At 47.1% G+C, this 23,936-nt stretch overlaps 1 protein-coding gene across 1 annotated transcript in view; it reads left to right on the top strand.

Annotated features, from left to right (window-relative positions):
• LOC135366754 (protein-cysteine N-palmitoyltransferase Rasp-like) overlaps positions 1-23,139 on the top strand; it is a 202,980-nt gene extending 179,841 nt beyond the window's left edge. The window contains exons 11-12 of the mRNA XM_064599627.1: positions 21,278-21,410; positions 22,688-23,139. Coding sequence (XP_064455697.1) covers positions 21,278-21,410; positions 22,688-22,803 — 249 coding nt within the window. The 3' untranslated portion in view covers positions 22,804-23,139. The remainder of the gene's footprint in view (positions 1-21,277; positions 21,411-22,687) is intronic.
• The last annotated feature ends 797 nt before the right edge of the window (positions 23,140-23,936 follow it).

Raw genomic sequence — 23,936 nt, 5'->3', positions numbered from 1 at the left:
AAATAGGATTGCGCTGTCGAGGGAGAAGTAGAGGTCCTTGATATGAAGTAACATACAGTGGAAAGTTTTTGTGTGATAAGGCAGAATGTCATCAAGGAGATCCTGAGAATTTCGAATTCAGAATAGAGTCTTGGAGAAATATGCACCGCAAGCAATTTTCAATGTAGCCGGAGATAACTTTCTGCCAATTTCCGGGCTCATTTGCCATGACTCGAAGCGGTTGGGAAGTTTTACGATCTTTAACTAAAAGTTTTACGGAAAAGGTATCAGCAGAGGCACTGGAAATCTTTGTAATTGTGGAGGGTTTGAAGTGCAGGGACCGAAGAAGCTCTAATGCTTTCCGTTTCGCAAGTTTGAGGTTGCCCTCAAAAGGCTTTAGGACCGACGAGATAGCGGAAAGAGCTTTCTCGTTAAAGCTTGACTGGGGTAAGATAAAGAACTTGGAGGATTTGTCGATCTGTCGATTTGTCTCTAGAAGGACGGCGGAGTTTTTTGCTAAATCCCGCTTGATGTTCAGTTACGGGGTGGGAGGTTTTAGGAGAGGCAACGAAGGAAGCTTGAGGGCGGAGTGTACCTTTTGCAAACGTTGTGTCAAGGAGATTCGGGTGTCACTGGTAGGCGGGGCCGAGGATACAATCTTATGGATGGAGGACGCTAAACCAACACGTGTGGGGCGAACACGAATAGCAAATTTCGACCCATGGTTCAGGATCTTTTCATACTAGGTTGAAGGGAAACACCATGAGGGTCCAAAAGCCAGGGTGTCATTTTTGAGGTTGGTCCCTGACAGGATGCACGGACCATTAGAGAGGAGCGGTAAAAGTGGCGAAAGCGTTTGTGACATATGAGTTCGAAGTTCTAAAGGCCACAGAGCACATCAAGTGATTCCCGTAGGATAAGGTCTACATCCTTGTGATGAGCCGATGAATTATTGAATGTGAATTTGTTTTGTGAATTTGTTCTCAAACAAATGCAGAGATCCCACTTTCCTCCTTTCTCGAACTTGTCAAACTTTACATTTCTTCTACAGTTGTCGGCTTCAACGATAGTCATTTCACACAGTCAAAGGGAATTTGCGAGATTTACCTTTCCGCACTTTACTATCCTCCTTTTCCAAATATGTGGCGGCCCAACTCTTATCCGACGATACTTGGATGATATAATTATTTTAGCCTCACCTTCAGACTCCATAACTAAACTCATGGCCTGTGCTCAAAGGACTTGTCCTGAATTAGTATTTGCTTCAGAAGTCCCCTCTAACGGCCGTTTACGTTTCCCAGACGTAACCTTCATCCTTACTCCTACTTTGTGCTGGGAGTATGGCCGTAGTGACCCGAAACCGTTACTCTCACGGTGGAGTTGTCATCCCAAAGCCGTAAAGTAAGATATAATCAATTCCGTCTTGGGTTCTGCTACCAAAAAATCCTGTGTCCACAAAGTCCCAACCGTTGTGTCCCAACACATCAGCCGCCTCAAAGAAGTTGGCTTCGAGTCTCATGCAATATACACACACTTGCAATCTCCCCTCAATCCGCCAAAACCCACAAACCCTGAACGCCCAGTGCACCGCTGCGTGTTCCTACCCTTTTATCATGGTATTTCACATGCCTTAGGAAAATTTGCAACCTCGCAAGGAATCGGAGTAACCTACTCTGTTGACAACAAGCTGTCCACCCTCACAACCTTCAGAAAATCTGGTTAAAGCCAGCGGCGTACCACATCCCACACAAAAACGTTCGTAGACTGTAAAAAGTCGTGCGAGTACGGTACATCTCTTCCGTGTGGGGGTTCCTACATTGGCCAAAGTGGTCGTTGCCTGAATGACAGGCTTCGGAAACATGCTAATAATGTCAAAAACAAATCAAGTACTTCTGAACTTTTTTAAACATCTGGAGGCCTGTTCAGGTAGTTCTGCAGACCTTCCTGGAACCAAGTGTTTCATCTCCTGCAAAGACAAACTGTCCCGCACCTTACTAGAATCCTCCCTAATAGCAACTACTAAATGATGTGTGAACCAACCTAGTATTGTCCTCCCAGAAGGCTTGGTCACTCTCGTTGGTCCCGTTACCCCCGGATAACTTCTCTAATCTGGAATAATTCCATTTGTGAGACTCAAACACATTTCGTTCCGTACCTTATTCACTTTTGTTATTACGTTGTATGTTTACATATTTATATAATTTACTGTTACTGTTATCAATATTATTACTTTTTATCAATCTTTTTTGTAATTTGTTGTTTCTTTGGAATACTATTCCATTCTTTGCAAGCACACACGCTCCTTTGTGCAGTTATTGACGCTACCGTCAACCAATAAGAGGTTCGTATTACGCGCATCATATTCACTTACGCCGAGACGCCGAAGTGTACACCTCTTTTTGCCCTGTCTCTCTTGCACTTTGTGTATTAAAGCTTCATTGCTGGTTCGTGAGTCTATGTGTTAGTCTTGTCCTGCGTTTTCCCTCAAACTCCAGGCAACGTTAACATCAAGTCAACACCAGCTAGCTTCTCTGCTCCCCCTATGTTCATCGTATATACTTTGTCACAAGCCTAGTAACCCCGGTGGAAATGGTTGACGCTGTCCTCTGCCTTGTACGGTGCACATCGTAGCAGAATACACAGAGTTAAAATGTCCTCCTGGTCAACAAATGTCTTGGCGAAGCTGAAAGGTCGTTACCAAAATGGGGAAGGCCGTTCTTGTTTGTCCAGAGCAAGAAATACGAAAACACAGCGCTGACCGTAAATAACTGCATGCTCAGCAACTAAAACTGGTGTTGCCAAAGACCCAATATTTCTAGCTTACAAGAGACAAAGGAGAAAAGAGTGTCTGCAGGAAAGGAGCACTGCAGCTTATTAATGTTACTTCAAAAGCATAATGCCAGGAAATTTGTGAGAGTCACCTGGTGTATTTAGTTACGTTGGCCACCTACTGCACCCCATAATTTTAATTAACATCATTTGCATTTCTACAAACCAGGAGCTAAGACTCTAGCACTTTACATACAGTTCTAATATATTTTATCTATGACCTAATAATAACGATAATATATATTTATTACCTGTATGGGCCTAGTTTGGCTAGATTTCACCTTCGGCTTTTAGTGAAAATCGAAGTTGCTCCGTACAGTTGATAAGAGACTTGCAGAGTAGATCAATCGCTTATTTATATTTCACAGGGAACACACACACGCACACAAACGGGAACAATGTGCTGTGCCAACTATATTCAAACAAATACAAATATAATTTGCGTTAGCCGTGTGCATGTTAGCAGATGTCATGTGACCGACCACCCGCAATGGGCATCCATGGTGAGAACATGAGTATACTACCACTGCAGGCACTGTCTTGAAATTCTGAATCAGCATTTATGAGAAAGCAATGACCACGCACAACCTTGAAGTCATACTGGGCTCCTTCAATTAATATTCTTCCTGACAACACGTTGGCTGCCATCCGGTGCATGAAAGTGACTTTTATCATCGAAAGAATGGTTAAATATCAAGCAAGCTAGTGATAGTACCCATGAGAGCGAAACCCCAAGACGAGGGACAGGAAGGGACATACACACACAATGTTGAGACGTTGTGTACGTCCCTTCCTGTCCCTCGTCTGAGGGTTTCTGCCGTAGACCTTAATCATGTTTTCTTCCTGCAACTTTATATATTTTTATGTAGAATTGTGAAGGTACAGCCACGCGTACGGTACAGCCTGTACAGCCACGGTACAGCCAAGGTACGCGTACCTGCCAACCTGACGAACTTAAAATTCAGGAGACTACGCGCCGCGCGACCAAGGAGAAGGAGACGCAGTAATTATGGGCATTCGACGTAATATTGCCACTTTGTTGCCATTCCTCTATGTCATAAGTAGCCACTATCGGGTGGAGCTGCAAAGCGCTATCGTTGCTTCCGTCAACCGCAATTGCGAAGACTCATCATTTCAGGACATCGCATTTCGTGCAGCAGCACCAATTTCAGCGATGATGGCACTGGTCTTCGATCTTCCAAACCTGTAGCCCTTCACTCCGTCACTTTTTGGGAACATCTTCTGGAACGGCGATAACACGTGGTCGTTTACACTCTGCGGCTGGTCATGCTGCACCAGAAAACCTGTGAAAAGTCACTTAGCATGTATGAAAAGCACGTACAGATATTTCTGTTGTTTGGAGAGCGCGGTCGGAAGAGACGAAACTACTGTACCAGAGTAGACTGACGATAGGACGAAAGCACGTCTTTTCGAGAAACACTCACAGAACGAAACACGCTATCTACCGCCACCTCCAGCCATGGATGACCATTCCGCGAAACACGTGTTACGGGCTGTCTACTTCTTCAGAGATACGTTCGCGCAGCTCTTGTAGGAAAATTAGAGTAGAAAAGACCACGTCCCCAATTTTCCGGGAGATTGGAAGGTGCGTCCGTATAACCGGGGGCTAAACGAAATCCAGGAGATTTGGCAGGTACGTGCTCGACACCCCTCAGTTCTCTTTTAAAAAAATGCCATAGGTAATCCGTCTTACCAATAAGCATTTGCCAAAGAGTCTGCGAAAAATATTTAACTTTTCTTCAGTTTCGAGAGGTCAAAATGTACAAAAATTACGCAAACCATATTACGAACGAAGCCGAGTTGGCGACTTGCCCAAATGTATAACTTTGCAGACGTAACTGCAGAAAGGTTAGATGTTATATAGTGAAACTACGGCAAATTCCTATTTGTAGCCCGAAGTATGTTTTTTTCTTTATAAAGAACTGAGGGGGGGGGGGGGCGTAGGACCTTTGAATCATTCGGCGTAGAATGACCTGCCTAAGTCTGCAATTTGCTGTCCAAAATGCTCTGTGACGTCGGAGCAGGGAGGTCCAGATCCATTCCTTTGCACCGCGCCTCGTGCGCGTTCTTCGAGTCAGTAGCAGTATCAAAACAGCCTCAAATCACACAACTGTTATTTACATGGGTTTCAGAAGAGTGAGCATTTATCATCGAGATGGGTGTCGCATACACGAAACCACACGAAACAGTAACCAATTGCAACACCAAATTGATTCAGCACTTACATGTCTTTCAAAGCGTACCGCTGACCATCAACACAAACACGCCGAAATCAACAAAGCTTCAAGCCATGTGACACGTGTCATCAATGTCCAACCAACGAATAACGTCGACTAAACATTTTCGACAACCAGTCAGCTCCTCGGCGATGGTGTTCTTTTATTTTTTCGTAGACTTGGGGACTGGTGATTTCTTGTCCAGTTTGCCTTTGTTGATCCAACGTCGGCGAGAACGAGTTTCGATATCATTACCAGCTGGCGAGGACTCCACCATTGCCTGCCGCTTCGTACGAACATAACCTGCAAGACTGACCAGGGGAGGAAGGATGGCACGGAGTCAGAGAGGACGAGAGGGGCCACTGGTGCATGGAGGAACCCAGCTAGAAATGGTACCATTGAAGATTTCCCGAAAAGCGCATTGAGGTCAATTGGACGTCATTCAGACAAATACACCTGAAAAATGCACTGAAATTCCAATTCCCAGTTGATGATTTTGAACAAATATTGTATTGGACAAAAGTGGTATTTGAATCGGTCTCAATGAAAACTAGGAATCCAATAGGAACAATCCGGAGTAGTTGGTATAGGTTCATGATGACGAATAGCAGCAAGAAGACAAGGACAGGGTAGAAGTAGACAGGACGACTGCAGTCTCTCAACCGAAGTTTAATAAAGGAATACAGCATGTTAAACGCTAACATCTAGGTCACCGACTCTCACCTAAAAATGTACAGAGAGGACAAGGTTTATGCTGCCGGCTGGGAGATAGCACTCAACATCTTATCCATGCGTAGAAAATCTATTTCCACGTCTGCTAACGTGACAGAAGGGGAACTGACATATCTGTCATTACATGTGTCAATAAGAAATGCCTCCATTATATCCCGCACCTACTGATCTTTATGAACTGCCAGCACCTCAGTCTGATTGAAAAACGGCATACACTACAATATTGGCAATGAACGCTCAAGTGACAGGATGGGGTTCTTCCAAGTGAAGAGGCATGTTCCATAAGCCTAATGTTGGTGGTTGGAAAAATAAGAAGGGGAGGTTGAATTCTTGCAAGTGAATTCTGCTACCCCAAAAAAAGGAAACGGTACGATCGCACCACAGTAGGTGCGAGCGCACCGCAAAAGTTCACCGGGGCGAGCGTCTCGACGTGACCACGCAGGACCGAGTGCGCCGTTCACATCAAGGATCATTAGTAATGTCCACGCACCGTCTAGTATAGGGTTTCTAGTCTAGATTTCACAATGAAATTGACAAGAGCATTGAAGGTCGCGTCCCTGTGCTTAGCGTCCCGTACGCCTAAGACTTTCCCTATGCTGAAGTCCCTGCTGTCGACATGGCCAAGGGTCTGCCTCAAGATGCCTCTTTGTGCAGCATGTTTTGGACAATGCATGATGATATGTTCAGTGTTTTCAACTGTCCCGCACAGTAAACAGTTGGGCGAGTTCACCTTGCCCACTTTATGAAAAAAAAAAAAAAACTGGCGACCATAGGGCACATTCAGGCGTAGACGATGCAGGAGAGTTTCTATGTGTCTGGGCGGTTTTGAAGGTATGGTAAAATTCAGCTCCGGGTCTTGCGTGCGCAGCAGTGATGGACCCTGTCGGCTCTGTGCCATTTTGTCCTGCGGATGTTATCAGTCACAGATTTTACGAGAGATTTGATGACCTGCTTAGAAAACGTGACTAGATGTTCTGTCGATGACAGGTGTGCGATGTTCGCCATTTCGTTCGCGTTCTCGTTACCACTTATGCCAATATGGCCAGGTGTCCACTGAAGAATGACGTCGTGACCGATGTCTGTGCACTTGCGATACACTAACAGGAGGTCTCGTACTGTTGACGGCGTACGGCCTTTTTCCAAGAACGATGAGATAGCTTCAAGGCCGGCTTTGGAGTCGCAGTACACTATCCATTGCGCAGGCAGCTCGAGGTAAGGTAAGTCATGGCTAGCTGTACAGCTACCAGTTCCGCTGTCGTCGATGATGTCCTGTGAGACAATCGTGCTATGCCTTCCCTCTTGTGCTCTGGTATTACAAATGTGGAGGCAGACCCGGATAGAGTCGTGGACCCGTCGGTGAAGATGGCTACACGACCTTTGTGCCTTTCCATCAATTCGAGGCAGTGCTGTCTCATGGCCAAAGGCGGGAAGCTTGACTTTCCCTGGTTGATCCCGGGCACGGTGGTACAGATAGGAGGTGTCTGTAGCGTCCATGGAGTGTGCGGGTCCGCTTGTTGCGGCCGTGCTGTTGGCAATGTACGTCAATATGGAGAGAGTGGTTTTAAGAAAGGAGAGTTTCCGGCGAAGCAGCTTCCGCACCAGGGGATGGTGATCATTCTGAGTGCACAGGCGAAGGTAATGCCGAACCGTTTCACGCACCATTAGTGCCTCTAATGGAGGTTCTTTGGCCTCTGCTACGGTCAGTGTGTTAGAGGTGGTACTGGGTACCCCAGTAAGGCAGACCTTCAAACTCCTTGCGAAGACGCCTTACAGCATGTTCTCCGACGTAGCGCAAATGTTGTTCAGAACTGGAAGGTGATACGCTGTCATTTGCTGGATGAGGGCTCTGTGCACAATGAGTAGTGACGACGTTGACATTCCCCACCGGGGCCCCGTGAGATGCCGTAGTATGTTAATCCTAGCGTTAGCTCTGCCCTTCAGATACTTGGTATGGGCGGCCCATGTTAGTTTTGCGTCGATTATAACTCCCAGAAAGCGATGATGTGAAACCCGTTGGACTTGCTGTGTCGAAAGCTGCAATTGGAATTTGTTCATCTTTTTCCGTGTGGAGGGTAGGAAGACCGTCGTTTCGGGAGATATGTCCATTCCCCTCGATCTCAAGAATGCTAGCGTACAGTCGAGGGCATCTTGAAGCCGCCGTTGCAGCGCTGGTAACTGTACGCCAGATGTCCATAGGCAGATGTCCTCGGCGTACATACTAATGTCTATATTTTTGTGCAGTTGCTGTGGAAGGCCCGCCATAACCACATAGAAAAGCAACGGACTGAGAACGCTGCCTTGTGGCACTCCACAAGGCCACACTGCACCTACACTTCATTAGGGAGGTCGTATCTGTCGCTGTCTCCATCTTCTGTCTTCATGTATACGGACTGCCCTCGAAGAAAATCCGCAACCCAACGTAGGGTCCGACCCTTGATCCCGCGAGCATACAGTTCATGGACAACATGGCTGTGGCTTACCGTGTCGTATGCTCTTCGGATATCGAGGAACACTGCGACCGTAATCCGACCCTCGGCGCGCTCGTGTTCTACAAAGGTAATTAGGTCCAGGATCCCGTCCATGGGGGACCTGCGTTTGCGAAAGCCGGACATGCAGTCTGGGAATTGCTTCTCCGCCTCTAAAAACCACTCCAGTCTGCTTAAAGCCTAATGTTAATGCATACCGCTTCAGTGTGGCAGATGCTATGTTGGTCAATCATGTAGAAGCCTTAACATAAGGCTTATGGAACATGCCTCTTCACTTGGAAGAACCCCATCCGGTCACTTGAGCGTCCATTGCCGAGATTGTAAGTGTATGCCGTTTTTCAATCAGACCGAGATGCTGGCAGTTCATAAAGATCAGTTGGTGCGGGAGATAATGGAGTCATTTCTTATTGCCACGTGTAATGACAGATGTCTCAGCTCCCCTGACGTGGAAATAGATTTTCTACGCATGGATAAGATGTTGAGTTCTATCTCCCAGCCAGTAGCATAAACCTTGTCCTCTCTCTACATTTTTAGGCGATAGTCGGTGACCTAGATGTTAGCGTTTAAGATGCTGTGTTCCTTGATTAAACGTCAGTTGAGAGTCTGCAGTCGTCCTGTCTACTTCTACCCTGTCCTTGTCTTCTTGCTGCTATTCGTCATCATAAACTCTCTGTCGAAGTCAATGGGGTCCATCTCAAGACACACTGAATAGCACACACACAAACTCACTGGAGGTCAGTCTTGTTTCCCATTGAGCCAACGTGCTGCAACCATGGGCGTAGTAAGGTGGGGGCAGGGGGGGGCAGTCGCCCCTCCCCCCTTTTCGCGAGTTCCGCAAGGCCCGCGTGCCTCTTACGGTACTGAGCGATAACCCGGAAATGACCCGGGAGCCTACATAATTCAGAGGTGTGGTTACCGCATTACCTACAACTTAAAAAGCGATAAAAACCGGGCTCTTTGGTGGTACATTTTAAGAGCGATAAAACCCCAGTGCGGGGGACACGAAAAGCCGACACACACAGGAAGCACTGAAACACAGCGCTTCGTGTGCGTGCCGTGTTTTCGTGTCCCCTGCATTGGGGTTTTATCGCCTACGACTTCTCTGGGTTATGTAGCAGTCAAATTGCATTTTTACAAGTGTAGGAGATAAGAAAAATCTTTGTTATACTGTGCCTCTGCTGAAGTGGCATTGCTTTTTCACAATTTTCACCGACGTTACCACTACCGACTGCTATTGAGAGCACAGTTGTAGCGACGGGGGTGCGAGAGGGGCAGCAGCCATGGGCGCTCTCGCCTGAGAGAGAGCCGAACGGCAGGTTCTAGCACGTCGGTTGGGCAAGATAAAGCGGGAACAACGAAAACTTTAATTTACCATCTTTACAGCGCAAACAAGCGTTTCATTTCCTTGTTTATAGGGCTTCTGACAGCAGTGGGAGAGGGGGCGGCGCTTTAGATTTGCCCTGCTCTGGGTGCAAACTTGCCTCGCCACGGCTGTGATTGAGAGTACTGAGACTAGAGATGGGGCTGCAAAAGTCGTCAGAGCAAAATTTTGAAAGGAAATGCACGTGTGTGATTTGGATCGTGAACCCTTGGGGGACCAGGTACGACAAACAGAATAAGACTAATTGAGATCGATATAGGAACATGTTGCGTTCTTCAAAAAACATCTGCCCTTTTTGTGGAAACGCTACTTCCAGAATCCCTTCTGATAAATCTTGATGCCATTCCATTCCTTCGATCACTAGCATGTGTCTTTCGGCGGACGTTAAGGAACCCTCAGGTGGGCAAAGGCAATGTACAGACCGACCACTGTGGCGTCGCTCATGATCAGACTTGGCTGGCGACGTAAAGCCACAAATTATTACTACATGTGTCATTCCTACTCCATTCTTAAACCGTTCCCAGCATTCTATTCCTGTTGTGATGCAGACGGGGTGATTCCGGGATAATTTTACTACATGAATGCCTGTCCTGCAACCCTAGTTTATTATTATTATTATTATTATTTGCAATTCGAACTGACAGACGCGGGACCCAGCGATTGTTGCGTGAAGGACAGAATGAAGAGCTTTCGCGCCTGAACTGACATCATCAAGAAGACTTGGACGTGACCAGTACTATACGAGAAGTCATGCCCTCGACATATTCTTGCCTGTTTTATTCCAACTATCCATGTAGATAAGTTAAAAAAATCGGTGGTACGATTTTTTAACAATGACCATTTTTAATGATCATTTGCAGACGAAATCATAGGTTAGGTTAGGTAGGGTTGGGTTGGGTTAGGGCTCCCCCCCCCCCTGCCGTGAAGGGCTTCCGACGCCTCTGGCTCCAACAAGTACTTTCCCATTGAAGTCGCCCTGATATTCTCCTTTTCAATACACTTTTTTAAGGTGTAGTAACATTCAATACCGTTGCCTCTAATGAAACTTGCTTTAAAGAATAAAATAAGCCTTGGCTGCAAAAAGGGGATATATATTCGGTGTGGTTTCCACGTGAAAATTTATTGTTACACATGACAATACAGTAGACGTGAAAATACCATTGTTAAAAGTCATTTCAAATTACTTGCACAGATGTGAGTATTCACGGAGCTGAGGATCGCTCGCAAAAATCCACACGAAACAGGTTAGAAGCACAGGTTCCACAGAAACAGGAGCAACATATATTTCATTCAGCACTTACGTGTCTTTGAAGGTGTACCGTTCATCACCAACGCCCACTACCGCAATCCACAAAGAGTAAACCCATGGAATATCGTTCTCGCAACGTCCAAGCTGCGTCAGCGTCAGGGAGAAAAAAAAATATTGAAGCACTGAGCTCTTCGGCGATCATCTTATCGTGTGTTTCGTACACCTGCCGGCTCACGATTTACCGTTTAGTTTGCCTTTCTTGCATAAAAACTAACGCCATATCCAACTTCGGCGAGACTGCGCTCTCGCGAGGTGGTGATCATCACCTCGTGACAAAGGCTCCCTTGCCTGCCACCTCGTATGAGCTCAACCTGCACTAAATACTAGTTCACAAGATATTTCAAATAGCATTTCAAAAGAAGTTGCGATAATGTCAGAAGGCATCGAAACATATTACATACCGCTATACACAGCGCGGTTGATAAGAGTGCCGCTCATAGGTGGGCATTTTGGTGAAATCTCACTCGCCCTCACCATCACGGCCGTCAAAAGCGCAAGATCTCACTCGCCCTCACCTTCACGGCCCTCACGCGTACATGCCCTCACTCACCCTCACCGCCCTCACGAGCACATGCCCTCACTCGTCCTCACCATCACGGCCCTCACGGGCGCATGCCCTCACTCGCCCTCACCCTCACGGCCCTCACAAACGCAAGCCCTCACTCATGAGGTTTTGCCCCTTATGAGACCTCCTCTGCGTGCAGTCATAAGGTCTGAGGGGCGCCAGGTCTGTGTGAGTGAAGTCACCGGTGAGGCCTGTTGGGTGGGAAGTCAGTATGAGTGCATTCACAAATGAGGTCAAATTACGCATGCGAGGCGTGAGCAAATTATGAAGGCACTCACATGTGACGCCTTCTGGAACGCGAAGCCTATTGACGGCGCTCAAGGCATGAGGCCGACCGTGAGTGCACTCACCGATGGGCCCTCATACGGTTTAACAGTCAAGCGGTTGTAAAACCGTATGAAGGCTCTTATGCGGCTGACAGCAGTGAAGCAAATCATAGTGAATTTTTACTTTATTTATGTGTGGGGGGGGGGACAGGGTATCTATTTATTGATAACGAAAAAACTAGAAGCAAAGGTAGGCAAAGACCGCTTTGCTGTGTTTGCGGCGCAGCCATCTGAAAAGTTTACATATAGGCATGGTGCAGTTTATAGGGGTGGTGTGCGCGTTTTTAGCACTTTCGTCAATGTCGCGCTGGGCCACTCGTTCTTCCCGTGGTGTCTGCGGTCCCAAAAAATCGTGGTTGTGTCGTGGACAGCCTTCAAACCGGACATCACGTAGCCGGAGAACGCATGGCGTCTCCGAAGCGGTAGCAGACGCTCCGACCTGCACGATGTTGCTCACCTCGATCATGTGATCCCAGGTCTAATGAGGAGCGTCCTTACCACTTGCGTCACTTAGTGACGCGCGTGGTGGCGCTCATCACGTGCCTATCGTGAAGACGAAGGAGGGTGTTTCGCGCACAGGAGGTTCGGGGAGCTATTGCAGGCGTCCCAATTTCGCTACGGTTGCACTAATTGTGGGAAAACTGTTTTCGGCCGCCTAACATTCCATACTGACCAAAAACATAAACAAAGTTGTGGGCCTCCAGACTGCTCCTTTAAAAGGCCGATGTACACGTTTTTGGCAATTTCGTCTATGTAGCGCTGGGAACACAGCGAAGCGTCCTAAGCTCACTGGTTACTCCACATACTTGGTGATATGGTGCCAGCGACCCAACTACCCGCAAGATGCACCTTAAAGGACTGGTGTGTACGTTTTTGGTAATTTCGTCTGTGTAGCGCTGGGAACACAGCGAAGCGTCCTAAGCTGACCGATGACTTGGTGATATAGTGCCAGCGACCCAACTTCTAGCAGGGTGCACTTTAAAGAGCTGGTGTGCACGGTTTTCGCAATTTCGTCTATGTCGCGCTGGGAACACATCGAAGCGTCCTAAGCTGACTAATTACTTGGTGACATGGTGCCAGCGACCCAACTACCGGCAGGGTGCACTTTAAAGGGCTGATGTGCAGGTTTTTAGCAATTTCGTCTATGTCGCGCTGGGAACACAGCGAGGCACCCTAAGCTGACTGATTACTTGGTGACATGGTACCAGCAACCCAACTACCAGCCCAACCCCACTGTGACCATGTGGGACACTTTCCCACGGGGACAAGGGCAATGTTGGCCGCGAATTTCCGAAGAACGCGGCACAGCAGCCCTTTAAAGTGAACAAAAAGGCTCCGATCGCGGTGCAAGAAACATATCTGTAAAGATGTGGGGTTCTTCCCCACTGGGATATTGTCACTGCTGGCCGAGAATTTGCGAAGAATCTGGCACAGGAGCCCTTTAAAGCGTTCGGGAAAGCTCATGTCGCGGTGCAAGAAACACCTCCGAAACCATTTGGGATACATCATCTACCTGCAATATTGCTAATGTGGGCAGAGTTTTCCCAGAAACTGGGCACAGCAGCCCTTTAAAGCGGTCAAAACGGCTCTGATCGCGCAGAAGAACCATATCTGTGACTATTTGGGGCGGTCCACCAAACCGTAATGTGAATACCAGTCCCACCGTGCAGGTGAAGGGAATTTGAGGCTGAGGCCTGTTAAGAGGAGGGAAGATGTATGAGGAATGGAGATGAGGGTGAAGTGATTATCAGTCTCCGCTGGGTGATGAGGTGCCTGGTGGATGGTGACGTCGTGTAGGGACCACTGATGACACCGTATCACCAAGTAATCAGTCAGCTCAGGACGCTTCGCTGTGTTGGGAGCGCCACATAGACGAAATTGGAAAAAACGCGCATCCCATCTCTTTAAAGTGCACCCTGCCCGTAGTTGGGTCGCTGGCACCATGTCACCAAGTAATTAGTCAGCTTAGGGTGCGTCGCTGTGTTCCCAGCGCGACGTAGACGAAATTGGCAAAAACGTGCACACCAGCCCTTTAAAGTGCGCCCTGCCTGTAGTTGGGTCACTGGAACCATATCACCAAGTAATCAGTCAGCTAAGGACGCTTTGCTGTGTTCCCAGCACGGCATAAACGAAATTGCAAAAAACGTGCACACCAGCCCTTTAAAGTGCGCCCTGCGCTAATTGGATCACTGGAACCGTATCACCAAGTCATCGGTCAGCTCAGAACGCTTTCCTGTATTTCCAGCACGGCATAAACGAAATTGCAAAAAAACGTGCACAACAGCCCTTTACAGTGCACCCTACCGGTAGTTGGATAGCTGGAGCCATATCACCAAGTAATCAGTCAGCTCAGGACGCTACGCTGTGTTCCCAGCGCGTAGACGAACTTGCTAAAAACGTGCACAACAGCCATTTAAGGTGCACCCTGCCGGTAGTTGGGTCTCTGGAACTATACCACCAACTAATCAGTCAGCTCAGGACGCCTTGATGTGTTCCCAGCGCGACATAGACGGAATTGCTAAAAATGTGCACACCACCCCTTTATCCTGCACCGTGCCTATATGTGCCTATATGTACACTTTTCAGATGGCTGCGCCGCAAACACAACAAAGCGGTCCCTGCCGACCTTCTCTTCGAGTTTTTTTCGTGATCAATAAATACCCTAACTACCCCACTCACATAAAAAAAGGTAAACATGCATTATCATGTGTTTCACGGCTGTCAGTCATATCAGAGCCTTCATACGGTTTTACAACAGTTTGAGTGTTAAACCGTGTGAGGGCTCACATATGAGGGTGAGTGCAGTCACCCATAGGCCTCATGCCTTGCGAGCGTCGTCAATTGGTTTCGGGTTCCTGAAGGCCTCACGTGTAAGTGCCTTCATAATTTGCGCACGTCTCGTATGCGTCATTTGACCTCATTTCTGAATGCACTGATACTGACCTCACACCCCTCAGCCTCACCAGTGGCTTCACTCACACAGACCTGGCGCCCCTCAGACCTCATGAGTGCACTCACAAGATGTCTCATGAGGGGCAAAACCACATGAGTGCACTCACGGGAGACCTCATGAGAGTAAGACCCCTTATGTGTGCACTCACGGATGGCCTCGTCGCCGGCTTGCCCTCACTCACGCTCACCTCAAAGGCGTCAGGTGACGGTGGGGGGCACTCATGAGCGACTCCGCCCAGCTATGGTATCACTGCAACACTCCACTTCGTCTTGCTAGCTTTCGATCAGCGCTCATAATGCCTGCAAGGCTAAAGGCGTACAAAGAGCAGCAATGCCTTACACGTCGTCTACATACCTTAAAAAGGCAAAACTCGTAAAGGCAAAGCCCGAATTGCTGCAGATGCGCCACCGTCATCCTTACAGTTCCACGTTTCGTAAGAGACTGGCCATTCCGTTGGCGGCTGGCGAACGCTTCCACTGGACGCAGTGGTACCTTGCATGGAAAAAAATAGCTTCAAGTGAGAGAAGCAATACGAAATTACCATGGCGCCTCTACCTCCGAGGAAATATAAAAAAAAACATTTGGAATCACGTGAACTATTTTGGAGTGCGGATGGGGAAACATGTGCTACGGCGCCCAAAACGTATTACGTCATTGCTTCAGTTGCGAATGATCGTGTCTTATTGCTTCACATTAGGACAATTCATTAAATTGGCATTGGCATTCATTAAATTCATTCGCATTCCTTTTATTGGTGGAGTCTCTCATCAACTCAATTGGAAATCAGAAATTCCCATAGATATCCATTAGAGCAATTCCTTCAATTGGTTCCTCATTCCTAGGTGCGGTCTTCGCAACACAACATGGTGGAACACATTGTCGCGAAGGCAACTTCCCTGCAAAACTCCCAATTCCCTCAATGAGAAATACTTCGCTTATACACATTGAACGAATTGGCCGTCCACTTTCACATTGAGTCTCATTGGAACTGCGGGGTGAATTCATTGAGATCATGCCTTCTTTTTCCAGCAGGGAAGAAAACACAGGAGCGGCCTTTTCGAACAGATTTCCGTGGACGCCTCTGGCGGTCGCTCGTGTCAAAACCGCCATTACCTCCTGTTCATCACGTGATCCTCTCTAACGTTCCAGTTTAGCAACGGTTTGTTGCTTGCGCTGCTTTCCTTGCTTTCATGCCTTTCGACAGTCATGTGCTCTTAAAATGTGAGCACCATTGCGGAAACAACGTTGTGTTAATGTGTTCTTACCACCTTATGTGTGCGTCTGTAAATACAGTTGCCCTCTGTCGCCGTAATCGTCGCGGAAAACCATTTGTCTGCTCCTCTGTAACCTGGTACGCACACCGTGTCACCTCTGTTGAACCGTCGTGCCGCCATAGACAACTCTAGGTCCTGTTGTCCGTCATTAGCAGGCCGCAGCAGATCAAGTCGAACTCGAAGGTGGCGCCCGAACATGATCTCCGCTGGTGTCTCTCCAGTTGTGGTACTCGGGGTGGACCGCAAGGAAAATAACAGGTTAACAGTCTACACTCCCAGCTGCTCCATTGCAGTCTTGAAAGACCAGACTTGACGGTCTGTACCATGCGTTAGAACCGTTAGAGGCTGGATGGTAAACTGGCGTGAAGACCTGTTGAATCCTATTTAGTTTCGTGAATTCTCGCATCTCGGCTGCTGCGAAGCTTGTACCATTGTCTATGACAATCACTTCCGGAAATCCGTTAGTAGAGAACGTCCGTTGCAAATGTTTGATAAGCACAGTTGCGGAGAACGATGACACCTGTGTGACCTCCGGCCAACGTGAGTAAGTATCGACTCCCACCAGGAACAACAACAACAACAACAGCTTTATTGCGAGATGATGAGTGGGGAGCAGTGGGGAGGAAACTCCCCAGTGCTGGTGGTGACGCGGGGAATGAAATAATGAGCCCCTGCACAATCCACGAGGAAGTTTCGTCTATGGATCCCGCGTAGTCGAGATGAACCCGTCACCACGGTCTGGACGGCGGAATCCATGATTGCGGAGCTTCTCGTGGCGCCATGTTGTGCGTCATCTGGCTGGACCGGCAGCTGCTGACAGTGTTTTCAATATCACTGTCAATACCTGGCCACCACACGTAACTCCTTGACAAAGCCCTTGTTCTCATAATTCTGGCATGCCTTGCATGAAGCGTGCCCATAACGTTTGTCTCCAGTGTCGGTGGTATAGCTAATCAGTTCCTCCAGAGGATGCAACCTTTCAGGAGTGACAGCTCGTTCCTCCTAACTTGAAACGGTTGAAATGATTGTTCCTTCGTTTCTGATTCAGGCCATCCTTCCTCTGTCCTGTGGAGTACCTTGCCGTGAATGGCGTCTTGGCTGTTTCTATTGCAATCTGTTCCGCACGAATAGGTGCGTCCTGTACTGCCTCTAGCAGCAGGACTCCAGGCGGATTCGGGTCAGGATTGTCATCCGAACCTGCCTCGAGGGGTAGTCTGCTTGTGTCATCAGCGTTCCCCATTTGTGCTCCACTTCGGTATTGCAGTATATAGTCATACGATCCCAATATCAGAGTCAGACGTAGCACTCTGGGCGAGAGGACTGCAGGCGTCTGTCGACCTTGTCCCAGTATGCCAAACAACGACTTGTGATCCGTGTATATTACGAAACTCCTTCCCATACAGTATTGCCGGAACATGGTAATGCCAAAAATGAAAGCTAGAGCTTTTCTGTCTAGCTGTGCATAGATCCTTTCGCTGGTGTAGAGCGCCCTTCAACTGAAAGAAATGGGTGCTCGTTGTGCGTTTGGTTGAACGTGGGAAGTCACAGCACCCACGCCTTAAGGAGAATCATCACAAAACAAGACTAATCAGCATAGGTATATCCTAGTGCTTCAGAATTAGATTTTCGGACAGGCACTCTTGACCTTATTGAAAGTCACTGCATGCTGTCCGGTCCACTCCCACTTAGCATTTTTGTCCAGAAGTTTGTGCAGTCGTTCGAGTAGCGTAGCTTTGTTTTGTTGGAAACGTTCATAGAAATTCACCAGCCCCAAGAAAGCTTGTAGTTCTTTTCTTGTTGGTAGGCTCTGGAGCATTGTGAACCGCCGCAACTTTGCTTGTCGGAGCGTGGATCCCTTTAGCATTGGTTTGGAAACCCAGGAATTCCAGCTCCCTTTTAGCAAATAGTGTCTTGGGGTGGTTTACCCACAAGCCTGCTTGCTCCAGCTTGTCGAGCACTGCTTGAACACGTTGGTCATGTTCCTGGCGTGTCGAACTGGAGATTGTGTCGTCGTCCAAAAATGCTGCTACGCCGGAAATCCCTTTCAGCATCGTGTCCATCATCAAGCGTTGAAAAAACCCGGGTGCTGCCGAAACGCAGTCGCTTTACTATGAACGAACCTTGAGGGCTATTGAGTGTCAGGATATTTGATGAGTTCTCGTCTAGAGGCAGTTGCAGGTCAGCCTAATTGGGGTCCAGCTTCGTGAACAGCTTGCCGTTTGACAATACAGCAAAAATTTCTGTGGCTCTTGGTAACGGATACGTGTCTAGTGAACTCCCTGTGTTCACCGTGCATTTATAATCACCGCAGATCCGAATAGTTCCATCCCGCTTGCACATACGCACAATTGGTGTTGCCCATTTTGAGTATGTAGCCGGCTCAAAACTCCGTCCTGTGCTTTTTTTTTCAGTCACTGCATCCACTTTGTTCATTAAGTGCGAACAGCGCGGCCGGCACTTCTGGAAAATGGGAATGGCATCTGGAGTGATGACAATCGACACCTGAGGTCCTGTGAACTGCCCTAGTCCGTATTGGAAAACCTTGTGGTGTCTCCACATTGTCGCAGAGTCAGAAAGCGAGTGAATGCCTTGCATTCCAGTTCCCAAGTTGTCAAACCAAGATCTGCCAAGGATCTGCCAAGATCTGCCGACGAGCAGACACTTTTTTTGCCATTCTGTCGCGGTATTGGACTTGCACACTTCAGAAGCCAAGCACCGGGAGCTGGTCATGAGACTGCGTACGAAGAACAACATCCTCTGGCATGAGGCGTCCCTCATGGCCACATGGCTGTATGGCCAGAGTCGCTTGTACACAGCTTCGTTTATGATTAACGGGTTGAAACCCGAGTAGACTTCCATTGTTACGGGGTTTCCGTCGAGTTTGACCTCAAAGCAAAAAGGTTGAGTCCGCGAGAAGAGGACTGGCGCTTCCAAATGAAACATATCATAGACCTCTTCGGTTTTGGATGCGCTGTCCAAGACGTAGACGTTGTGTAGCTCTGAAGTGGTCTTCTGGTCATCCTTCCAGAGTGACTGTTGCTTCTTGAAACATGCTCTCTCGATATGACCTTTTTCTGGCAGACGTTGCATGTAACATTGCGAAACCTGCAAGTCTACCTATCATGGTTCTCCCCGCAGCTGATGAACTTTCTTAGAGTCATTTCACTTGTTCTGGACTTGTGTGTGGTTTGTTTGCGGGTGTTCTTGCCGCCAGTATAAAGGACGTTTTCGTCAGATGCCCGGAGCTCTGAAACGTTACGTGAATCTGCTTCTGCTGCTGCCAATGCAAGGTCCATCGCTGACTTGAACGTCAGTTGAGTCTTTCTGTACCGATTGATCATGGATTCCACCAACCAGTCGGTCTCTGTGCATATTATCCAGATCCTGGAAGTTGCAAATCTCGCTGAGAAGCCGTATTTCAGCGATGTAGTCCGTGATATTTTCTCTAGCTTTTGATCCTATTTGTGAAAATGGTGCCTGCGAAGGCTCTCCGATGGTGTGGGGGCGCTGTGCTATGTTAAGCGCTGCAGGTACACTCCGAATTTTTGGGGAGCGTCAGCGAACGTACTAGCGGGTAAGTCGACGCGCCGCACACGCTGAGGAACACTGACCTCTGTTTTGCTCGAAACGTTCGACGTAGCATAACCACGAGTCTTGGTTGCTGATGTCGCACGGCTCAATCTGACCAATGAGTGTTGCCATTGCTGTGCTGGTGAAGCAACCAAGTAAGAAAACACCTCGTCGCAGGTTTTAATGTCGATTTCGGTTCGTTACAACACTCGTCGAGACGCCCAAACAGACCGAGTCTAACTCGCCGGTAAGTCCAGTGAGAGTTCAGAGACAGGAAACGGCTATCCTGACGTTTCTCCCGTCTCATATTTGCTTGCTTGGGCTGACATTCCAGACCAGTACACAACAAATGTATAAACAATACAGACGAAATTCCACACAAAACATGTTAAAATATTTAAGAAAATGAATATGAATACAAGACATAAGCGCAGCAGTCGTTACGATAGGCACATGGTAATTGACATGGCAATAGGCACATGGTCTTGAAGGACCCAAAAGACGGATGAAAGATGTCACATGACATCGAAATTGAATTTACCAACATTTGGCAGCGTACAATAGGTTCTTATGGACAGAAATTATTTACATAAAATGAAGGCTGATTACGTAACGCGACTCTGTCTTTCAAAACTATTGTTTCTGGGAAAACAAAACCTCAGACGACTTAAAAGAAATGAAGAATCAATACAGTAATTCACACATTTATAAGTGAAGAGATCATTAGCAATATTGCATCGTGCAGTCAGTGGCAGCAGGGTGAAATGCTTCAACAAACTATTCTAATCATACAATTCAACGGCCGGGATGCAGGAAAAAGTAGCGAAGATGTGAAGAGCTCTTTGATGAACAGCTTCGAGACGATTCGCATCAGTGATGCAGAAGGCATTCCACACAAGAGCATTCCGCACAACCCATGTGTATGGACTAAACATAACCATATTCCCTTTCAAGTATCCCTGTATGTTTTAGTTACTTATTTAGTTTTGAATAGGCGATGCATAGATAATAAATATGTAGCGCTTGACCGTTTCACAGATGCTAACAAATTATCAGTGATCCTCGCATATCGTCCACTCGTCAGTTGAAACAGCAAGCTAGTTGCGGAGTCATAGGCACTGGTAAAACATCAGAACAGCAAATCATGAACCATTGTTGAGAACTGTAAAAACGAACTATCTCGTTCTCGAGATGAATGCAGTGTTCGATGTGGCGCAGCGGGAAAGTGGCGTGCTGTGTTCATGCGGCTGCTACATCCCACATATAGTCTCCTTCAACGAAGGTTCGATCAAGCACCATCCTAACAGGGAATATCAAGGAATATCAGTGGGGGATGTCAACCAATGACAAAATCATGCAGTTCTAGGAGGCAGTAAACCACAGGGTAACGGGCTAAGCTTCTTCTTCGCCTGCAAGAATAGGGCGCTCCAGATCTCAAGAGCATGCATATATTGGCCTGCATATTTCATGGAGAGCAGAGCTTCAGCGTGAATAACTGATACCGCCGCACAGGATAAGCTTGTCGTGATGAACTGCAGCATTTTTTTTCAACAAACCAATGACAAGTTGTGTTTTCCAGCGAACAGTTCCCTGTCACCTTAATTTGACGCTGCTGAATGCTAATTTCTAATTCCAGGACCGTTTTCCAAATTTGGTGCGCCAACTGCAGTTGATCCTGTACACGACCTCGTTGCTGCTTGGGTACATGTCCAACATGTTTTTAGCAACAGGATGGAGCGTACCCTTTATAGTTTTCAACAAGCTTATTTGTAAGTGCTGTTACAACACATACATAACGTTACAATCGAGTGTACAGGGAAGGCAAGCAAACGTGCAGCGGGGTCTAAAACTACAGGTGCGTTATAAGTGAATGAAGACTGGAGACAATTGTGTGGAGTCGCGTATTCTATTCGCCTGTATTTTTTCCATTGTGCCTGACTAATTAGGCGAAATTAATTAACTCACTTTTAATTATTCGTCCTTCGGCCACAATGTGAACTTGAAAGTTGTATAGCGTGTCGAGAGCCACCCATGGCGATTGCTTTTCTTTTTTTTTTTTTTGTACGTCTTTTTTACGTCTTGCGTGTACTTTTTTTCCCCTGGTAGGAAAGAGCGCGCGCGAAATTCAAGAGTGAAGCAAGTCTCACGAGACGAGCGCACCTACGTGCAGACCTCGATTTCACAGCTCTCACGCGTACAGAAGAACTAGTACATCCGCTATCTGCCGAAAAGGACATTCAGGTATGCGTCGACAGCTGCAGACGCATCCAGGGACGGTTAGGTGCGCCATGCTGAAAGGTGATAAAGTATCAACAGGAATATAAGTAACAATGCAACAACTTTTTCTATTTTTTTCGCACGTTACACCTGTTTTGTGTTTTGCATTCAATCCGGAAAAATAAAAAAATGGGTATCGCTTGCGATTACAGAATCCTTTCACGTTGAGAATATTGTACCAGTCCACTGACAGCATTAGATGCGATAGGTGCACGTTTCTAAGATTTCGCATTCGCAAGACGTTACATGGTATATTTCATTCCTGTTGATACTTTGTCGTCTTTCAGCATGGCGCTCTCAGCTCTCCCCGGGTAGGCTTTCACTTCAAGCTCGCTTCACAGTTTGTCGTGAGATAAAGGGTGTAGTAGTTCTTGTGTTGCGACTTCTGAAATCGAGGCGTGCGGGTATCCGTGCTCGCCTCCTGTCATGTGGTACACTTTCTAATTTCCCGCGCGTTCTTTCTTACAGGGAAAAAACTCCACACAAGGTGCACGCTGTAGGAAACAATTGTGATAGGTGTTTCTCAACACGCTCTACAGCTATTCCATTGACAATTCGGCCAGAAATAATTAGGAAGTTTGCTAATTAATTCGCCTCTCACGCACCGTGTTTCTTTTTTGTGTTTTTTTTTTTATACTCCAGTGCACGTTAGCTTGCACACCCTCTAGAGCTGGAGTGCAGTGGTAGAGCTGCTAATGGGCGTCGTAATTGGCAGCAGCTCATGGAGTAAAGTGAAAGATAAATGAGTAAAGTAAGTTTGACTTCGCAGGTGCTCCTCTGCCCATGGCCGCTTTGTTCATGGCCACCTACTGCGGGGTTTGCTGTTCCCTAGAGTTTCACAAGAAGATGACAAAAGGCAACAGAAAATGCGAACACATCAAATGAAATTCGCTCCAAAGCACAATATTCAGCACTAAGCTTTTTCGGAAGTTCTTCTCAAAGATTCTTTTCAGTTGTTTTTTTCCCTTTCCTTCGTCGACAACGGCCTCGTCGATTCAGCAGGACTCTCACTCATCTTTGTCACATAATTTTCTCACCAGGAACTTCCTGACATTTCCGAGCAGTAACATAAACACTTGATTTCGTCAGTGACGCTTCTTATCTTCAGTTCGATGGAATTCAGTGATGCTTGTGAGCCATTTTATAGAAGTGTGCGAAATGGAAATAACGATGTCTTACCGACTTTTGTTTTCAAGCACCTATTCCCCGAAATATATAATTTCTATTCTGAAACCGAACCAACCTCGTCGTCCATGGCAGACAACAAAGGTGTTAGCTGCCGGTGCGTTTGAACCACACAGGCCAAAGCCGAGAACAGCCGTCAAGTAGCATTAAAACTCTTACGAAATAAGAAAGATCCTTCCGATACATAAGGCTGCACAATATAATGCAGGAATCTCTCTCGCTATCCCTCCCTGCAGAATCTCTCTTTTTATGATGAATAATAGTACAGAAGAGCGAAACGCACCATTCTATGTATGCGACAATCCACAGAATAGGCCAGCGGAAGATGCGTAAATCGTCACTGGCTGGGCTGCTGAGTAAGTACCAGTGCTGAACGTCATGTCTTCTATGCACGCTGTTTCGTAGCAGACGACAAGAACAGATGCATTCCAATGCGAAGTCGATATCCTGGCGCGATACAAATTCTCAATATAATATGCGACGAAACATTTGCCTCCTGAACACTTCTTCTTATTATTTTTTTAATTTTTACATGTGCTTTTGAGAATGTGGTGAATTCCGTGGGATGACAGAAAAACTTTATTTTAATCATGATGATTTAAAACGCGCACAGTATAGCAATTTGTGATCGCGTAGATGTGGAAATTCATATAGTATATTCAATTCAATTCAATATTTGAATGTCGGTTGAGAGCTAAGTCCGGTATTGATGCAACGGTCCTGAACAAGATGGTCTCTGCAGACCTTGACGACGGTCAACGCACTGCGCTCGTCACTCTCCTTCAGTTGTATGCCCTACTTTTCGATGTCGGTGCACCCCGACTCGGAGTAGC

This window comes from Ornithodoros turicata, chromosome 1 (genome assembly GCF_037126465.1).
Source record: "Ornithodoros turicata isolate Travis chromosome 1, ASM3712646v1, whole genome shotgun sequence".
Taxonomy (NCBI): Eukaryota; Metazoa; Arthropoda; class Arachnida; order Ixodida; family Argasidae; genus Ornithodoros; species Ornithodoros turicata.
This window is presented reverse-complemented; position numbering and strand designations above follow the sequence as displayed.